Here is a 7,500-nt window from a genome sequence, read left to right as displayed (position 1 = left end):
TTTTATGCATTTGTAAAGTGATTTAGAGGTTGAATTAATTGCGCCCATTAGATGCATTGCTAGCCACCAAGAACGAGCTGATGTTTCCATGTTAGAAACCGGAGAAAAAAACAAAAAAAACTTTTGTCTTGTTTCTCATAATGATTGTGAACGATAGGCAAAATTCCCCCCCACCCCAAAAAGTGCAGTTCCTCTTTAAGACAAATACCATCATTAGTAAATACTAAAAACAACACAGATCAGACATGTAGCAGGTAAAAGACATTGTTGAAGATCCATCCATCAATCCATAAAACACAAATTGTAGCAATTTGTTAAAAAATTCAGTAATTTCACAAGCATTAGTTTATGCCACGCTAATATTTGGCATCAAGCCAAGCAGCTGTGTGCGCGTTTACGTAACTAACGTGATTAAGTGTCAATGTGCATATGTTAGATTGTGATTCAAAAAAGGTGTTAAAGATTTTAGATGTGTGCTTTTGGTTCAACACATTGCACACAGACAGGTAGGAGCATGATAACATGAAATTATCTTCTCCTTAGTAAAAGCCCCGTAAGCACGTATGCACCACTTTTCAATTGCACATTCAGTGTTAGTAGATCACTTGAAACACGCCCACTCATAGTAAACGCAATTTTCAATATTTTTTTTTTGCACACACTGTTTAGCGCGTGGTATTTGGACCATAGTAAATCAGGCACTCAAGTGTTATTCGTGCCATGTCATCCATTTCCTAAAATGATATGATTTTGTAACTATAATCAAAATTCAAGTGTAAGCAGTACAAAACGATGACGTAATGCAATATGTATTCTCAGGGCTCTGCATCACCTGAGTCGCCTGAAGCTGCTGCTGGAGGAACCGAGAGAAAAGCAGGATGAAGATGAAGGATGGTACTCTTCTTTATCAAATGACAGACCTGCACGCACGAAGCAGGACCTTTGTTGAAAGTGTAAGACTGTAGTAGAGCTTCTCAATATTCTCTTAATGTTTACACATAATCAGCTGATGAATCTGCCTTGAATGTGTTTATATTTCTTTTGTGAGAATTACAAACGTATGCAACTTATATATTTGCATTATATAACGTGTTACGCAAAACAAAAATGCCCACTGCAGAGTATGCTGGTTCTCAGGAGGATTAATATCAATATGTACACATTTTAGTATGGAATAGAGATTCTGAAGTGGAATACACATTTCTCATGGTCATCAAGTTCTTAATTCACTAGAACCTCAATCAACAATCTTAACTGTTTCTTCATCCCAAACAACATTACAGCAAGCTTAAATGTCAACACTGAACACGCACACAAACGCACAAGTCTCGTTGGTGTGCTCAAAAAAATTGAAAAGGAAAATAATTTTACCTTCTGTCTAGGAATATGTTTGGCATTGTCATAACACTCTGGGAGTTTCTGAGTTATAAACGAGCAATGGCTTCAAATAGTCACCGCTAGCAGTAGCACACACTAACAGTGTGAGGCAAATCCATCATCGACCTTAGTCCAAGTAGTGCCTTCTCCTTCACTGCAAGAAAGGTCCGCTGTGGCATCTTTTTCGGTCTCATCACAATGACTTGCTAAGAAACAAATCCCCTTCGCTGATTAAATCCTCAAAGTGAAGGTGCCGCAACCTGGAGGCTAACTACGTAGCTAAACAATAACAGTGCAATACTTTTTCATAACATGGTCACTACTGCCTAGTTTCTCTTGTTATATTCTTATTTTACTGTTATATTTGTATTCTCATTGTTGCTTTTTATTTTTATTCTTACTGTAATATTTTTCTATTTTGTTTCCATTTATACCCCCATTATTTACTTTTTACTTTTTAAATTCGATCTCAATTCTGTACACGGCTGCTGGAATTTTAATTTTCTTGAAGGAATCAATAAAGTACTATCTATCTATCTATCTATCTATCTATCTGTCTATCTATCTATCTATCTATCTATCTATCTATCTATCCGGTCCGTGGATCGATTGGTACCGGGCTGCACAAGAAATTAAAAAAAAGTTTTTTTTATTTTTATTTTTATTAAATCAACATAAAAACACAAGATACACTTACAATTAGTGCACCAACCCAAAAAACCTCCCTCCCCCATTTGGTGATTCACACTCATTCGCACAAAAGGGTTGTTTCTTTCTGTTATTAATATTTCTGGTTCCTACATTATATATCAATATAGATCAATACAGTCTGCACGGATACAGTCTGTAAGCACACATGATTGTAGTTTTTTTATGACAAAACAAAACAAAACAAAAACAAAAAAATACCATACCCCCCCCCCCAGCTTTTCTTCGTTAGTTGTCCTGCAATTTGATTGGATGAATGCTGTGGGATGAAAACAACGTGGATCTAATTTGATTGGATGTTGTACTGACAGGCAGAACACACGCTGAAAGACACACACGTACACAATGAAAGATACGGAGCACTCCTGAATAACTTTTTAATCTCTGGGTTTAGGGGAAAGTAGCAAGTCTTGTCTTGAAGTCAAAAGGCTCAAGTCCAAGTGAAGTCACAAGTCATTGATGTTAAAGTCTAAGTCGAGTTGCAAGTCTCTTTACATTTTGTCAAGTCGAGTCTAAAGTCATCAAACTCATGACTCGAGTCTGACTCGAGTCCAAGTCATGTGATTTGAGTCCACACCTCTGGTATATACTGTATATATATACTGTATATACTTGTCACCGCCTGCTGCCACCTTGTGGTTTGTATGCTCAGTTTTCCCTTGGTGCAGCAGACCAGGCTCTTACTTTTTGTCTTCCTCAAGAGTTCCTGTGTCTTCCTGTGGGCGGAGCTGCAAGACGTGCCAGCTGTGTCTAATCTCACCAGCACTACTTAAGCAGCACCTGGCCAGCTGGATGGCACTCGGCTATTCCACTTCTTGACTCTGATCGTATGAAGACTTCTATGCTCCTTGTATTTTTGCTACGTTCCATCTTGGCTATTTCCAGTGCCATCCAGCTTGGTATGTACGTTGATAGTTTGCACGTCTTGCAACTTCGACCCAAAGTTTAGTTAGTTTGTATATTAGCTTTTGTTCTTTTTGTCACGGTGCTCATTTTGTGTTCTCTTTTTTCGCACCGTCGCTTTTTGTTATATTCCATTTTTGGATCATTGTTGTGATCGCTTCTTTTGTTAAGTAAATAACTATTTACTCACAAATCCATCTGCATCCTTGGGTTCCTCTGTTCCACATCTAAATTAATTGTGACAGAATAGCCGAGTCAGTTATGGAACCCGCAGATGAAAATCAGATTCAGCTGGCCCTCAGGGCTCATGGCCAGCGAATAAGTGATCACGAACAAGCTTTGTTAAACCTGACCACACTTGTGCAGGAGATGCATACACGCCTGTTTGTCCCTCACCCACTCCCAGACTCTGAGGCTGCTCAACCTGCAGCTTCTTCTTACCCCATGCCCTCGACATCGGGTTTTCCTACCCGGGAGCCCAGCATACCACATCCGCCCAGGTCTGAGGGGGACTTTGGACAATGCAGACTTTTTTTATATCAATGCTCTTTAGTTTTTGCACAGCAGCCTCACACATCAATCAATCAATCAATCAATGTTTATTTATATAGCCCTAAATCACAAGTGTCTCAAAGGGCTGCACAAGCCACAACGACATCCTCGGTATAGCCCACATAAGGGCAAGGAAAAACTCACCCCAGTGGGACGTCGATGTGAATGACTATGAGAAACCTTGGAGCGGACCGCATATGTGGGTAACCCCCCCCCCCCCTCTAGGGAGACCGAATGCAATGGATGTCGAGTGGGTCTAACATAATATTGTGAGAGTCCAGTCCATAGTGGATCCAGCATAACAGTAAGAGTCCAGTCCACAGTGGGGTCAGCAGGACACCATCCCGAGCGGAGACGGGTCAGCAGCGCAGAGATGTTCCCAACCGATATACAGGCGAGCGGTCCACCCCGGGTCCCGACCCCGGACAGCCAGCACCCCATCCATGGCCACCGGATCTGTGTGTCTCCCCTTCCACAAGGGATAGGGGGGAGCAGAGGAGAAAAGAAAAGAAACGGCAGATCAACTGGTCTAAAAAAAGGGGGGCTATTCAAAGGCTAGAGTATACAAATGAGTTTTGAGATGGGACTTAAATGTTTCTACTGAGGTAGCATCTCTAACTGTTACCGGGAGGGCATTCCATAGCACATACACAACAGACTCCGCCCGTGTGGCATATATACTAAGTTTACTGGCTGGAAGATCAGCTAGCTGGGCTATGGAGGTGTGTGAGAGTAAACCCGGACTTCGTTGCAGCTTACCCCTATTTTCCGCTGAGTTGCGCAGCGTCTTTGATCACCCCGTGAGGGAACGAGAGGCAGGCAGCCGCCTCCTCGCTACACGCCAGGGCTCCTCCTCTGTCGCGGACCACTCAATCTCCTTCCGAATCCTGGGGGCGTAGAGTGGCTGGGGGGAGAGAGCTTTGCGGGGAATATTCCTGGCTAGCCTTAGCTCCCAGATCCAAGACGAGCTGGCTGCCCGCGATGAGACCCAAACCCTCGAGGAGCTCATCTCACTCGCCATCCGATTGGACAACCGCCTACGAGAGCGACACGCCCAGAAGGGGGTGGATCCTCCGTCCACCAGATGGCAGTCATCTACCTGGTCCACACGATCAACATCCAAACCTCAGGTTTCGTCGCTTCCGCCTTCTGAATGCAGTGCTCCGGAGGAGGGGCTAGAGGGCTCCATTCCTATGCAGCTGGGTGGCAGTCGCCTGTCGTCGGCAGAGAGGAGTCGTCGGCTGAGATTACGGCTGTTGTTCGCTGTCCTGCGCGGCCTACTGGAGGCCGTTCCGCGTCCACCCGAGACCTTCCGTAGGGAAGATTACCAACTTCGCCGCCTGCTCCTGTGGTGACGTCTGCTTCCTCACTCGTGGGAAGACTTCAAGTCGAAGGTACTCTGTCATGGGCGGGGGGTTCTTGTCCTATTAAGGCGCTTATTGACTCAGGGGCTGATGAAAACATTATTGACAGTGGTCTTGTGGAATCTCTAAAGATTCCTACTGTGGGGATTGATCGTATTAAGAATGTTAGCTCACTTGACGGGCGTCACCTGGCTAATATTACTCATCAGACACATGCCACATCCCTCCTTATTTCTGGAAATCACCGTGAGGAGGTTAAATTGTTTATAATGCCTTCTCGTTCGGCGCCCTTAGTTCTTGGACTTCCATGGTTGCGACGTCACAGTCCAAGCATTGATTGGACCACTTGTAAAATTACCAATTGGAGTATTTTTTGTCATAGCCACTGTTTGCGCTCCGCTTCGTCTCCGGCTAACCTTGTCACTCTTCCTACTCTTCAGCCCCCTGATCTCGCGCTGATTCCTGAGGAATATCATTCCTTTAGTGAGGTTTTTTGTAAAGACCGGGCTACGACGCTATCCCCCCACCGCCCGTATGACTGTGCCATTGACCTTCTTCCAGGGTCGCCACTACCTTCTTCGCGGCTGTATAATATTTCGCGTCCCGAACAGCAGGCTATGGAGGAATACATTTCCTCTTCTCTCACCGCCGGACACATTCGTCCCTCTTCCGCTCCTGTGGCGGCGGGGTTTTTCTTTGTCAAAAAGAAGGATGGTGGGTTACGACCCTGTATTGACTACCGAGCTCTGAACAAAATTACAATTAAAAATAAATACCCTCTTCCACTACTGGAGTCTTCGTTTGCTCCTTTGCATGGGGCAGTAGTATTTACTAAATTGGATCTACGCAATGCGTATCACCTCGTGCGAATTCGTGAAGGTGATGAATGGAAGACTGCTTTTAACACCCCTCTTGGCCACTTTGAGTATTGCGTCATGCCGTTCGGCCTCACTAATGCCCCCGGGGTGTTCCAGTGTTTAATTAATGATGTCCTCCGTGACATGATAGGCCGTTTCGTGGTAGTCTACTTGGATGATATACTTATTTTTTCACGTTCCATTGATTTACATCATCAGCATGTCCGTTTGGTTTTGCAGAGACTTTTGGAGAACCGATTATTTGTCAAACCCCAAAAGTGCACCTTTCATTCTCCCACAGTGTCGTTTTTGGGGTTGATTGTGGAGAGGGGGCAGGTTAAGCCAGACCCAGCTAAGATCCAAGCGGTTGTAGACTGGCCAACGCCGTCCTCCAGGAAGCTGCTGCAAAGGTTTCTGGGGTTTGCTAATTTTTACCGACGTTTTATTAGAGATTTCAGTAAAGTAGCCCAACCTTTAAATAAATGAACGTCCTCCAAGGTTCTTTTCGTGTGGTCTTCGGAGACTGACCAGGCTTTTCGGCGCCTTAAATGCCTCTTTACCTCAGCTCCTGTGTTAGTTCACGCTAATCCTGATCTCCCGTTTTTTGTTGAGGTGGACGCATCTGACACTGGGGTAGGGGCTGTTTTGTCCCAGCACTCCAGTTCTGATCAGAAGCTGTACCCCTGCGCCTTCTTCTCCAAACGCCTTTCGCCTGCAGAGAAGAACTATGACATCGGGAACCGAGAGCTTCTTGCAGTGGTCCTCGCCCTTCAAGAATGGAGGCACTGGCTTGAGGGTGCCAAACACCCCTTTATCATTTATACTGATCATCGTAACCTAGCCTACCTCCGCTCTGCCCAACGCCTCAATCCCCGCCAGGCTCGGTGGTCCCTGTTCCTTACAAGGTTTGACTTTTGTATTACTTTTTGCCCGGGCTCACTCAATGGTAAACCTGACGCCTTGTCGAGGATGTTCTCTCCTCCTACAGAAGACACTCCCCCAGAGACTATCCTTCCTCAGTCCCGGATTCTGGGCGCAGTGCAGTGGGAGGTGGAGAGACGGGTGTCGGAGGCTATCAAGGACTCCCCATCCCCTGCTGGATGTTCTCCTGGTCGCCTTTTTGTACCGAGAACCCTCCGTCCAGAGGTCTTGTTGTGGGCTCACACTTCCAAGATTGCTTGCCACCCAGGTGCCAGACGCACTGAGTTCCTGCTCACTCAGCGGTTCTGGTGGCCTACCGTTCTCTGATACTGATACTAAGAAGTTTGTGGCTGCATGCCCCGTCTGCGCCAGAAGCAAAGCTTCCCATCAAGCTCCTGCGGGGTTGCTGCAGCCCCTTCCCATCCCCTCTCGCCCATGGTCGCACATTGCTCTGGACTTTGTCACAGGTCTACCCATCTCCAGGGGGTTTTCTGTCATCCTCACCATAGTCGACAGATTTTCTAAATTCACGCATTTTATCCCCCTCCGTAGACTTCCCTCCTCCCTGGAGACCGCCAAGCTTCTGGTAAACCATGTGGTTCGACTTCATGGGATCCCCATGGATGTGGTGTCAGACAGAGGTCCTCAATTTTCATCCGCTACATGGAAAGCTTTCTGCAACTTGTTAGGAGCCACTGTTAGTTTGTCATCAGGGTACCACCCACAATCGAATGGACAATCGGAAAGAGCCAATCAGGACCTAGGGGCGGCCCTGAGATGCGTGTGTCACCAGCATCCATCATTGTGGTCTACCTATC

The 7,500-nt window shown here is 45.8% G+C and overlaps 1 protein-coding gene across 3 annotated transcripts in view; it reads left to right on the top strand.

The window, feature by feature from the left end:
* lg20h18orf54 (linkage group 20 C18orf54 homolog) overlaps positions 1 to 7,500 on the top strand; it is an 81,145-nt gene that overhangs the window by 72,496 nt on the left and 1,149 nt on the right. For 2 of the 3 annotated variants that reach the window (XR_009817430.1, XM_061980590.1), the window contains exon 14: positions 820 to 953. Coding sequence is in view for 2 of the 3 variants with exons in the window: in XM_061980590.1 (XP_061836574.1) it covers positions 820 to 949 (130 nt within the window). In the remaining variant the exon portion in view is untranslated. Of the gene's footprint in view, positions 1 to 819; positions 1,918 to 7,500 lie in introns of those variants that run through there. The other variant, XM_061980589.1, reaches the window with a different exon arrangement.

Source organism: Nerophis lumbriciformis, linkage group LG20 (genome assembly GCF_033978685.3).
Source record: "Nerophis lumbriciformis linkage group LG20, RoL_Nlum_v2.1, whole genome shotgun sequence".
NCBI lineage: Eukaryota > Metazoa > Chordata > Actinopteri > Syngnathiformes > Syngnathidae > Nerophis > Nerophis lumbriciformis.
This window is presented reverse-complemented; position numbering and strand designations above follow the sequence as displayed.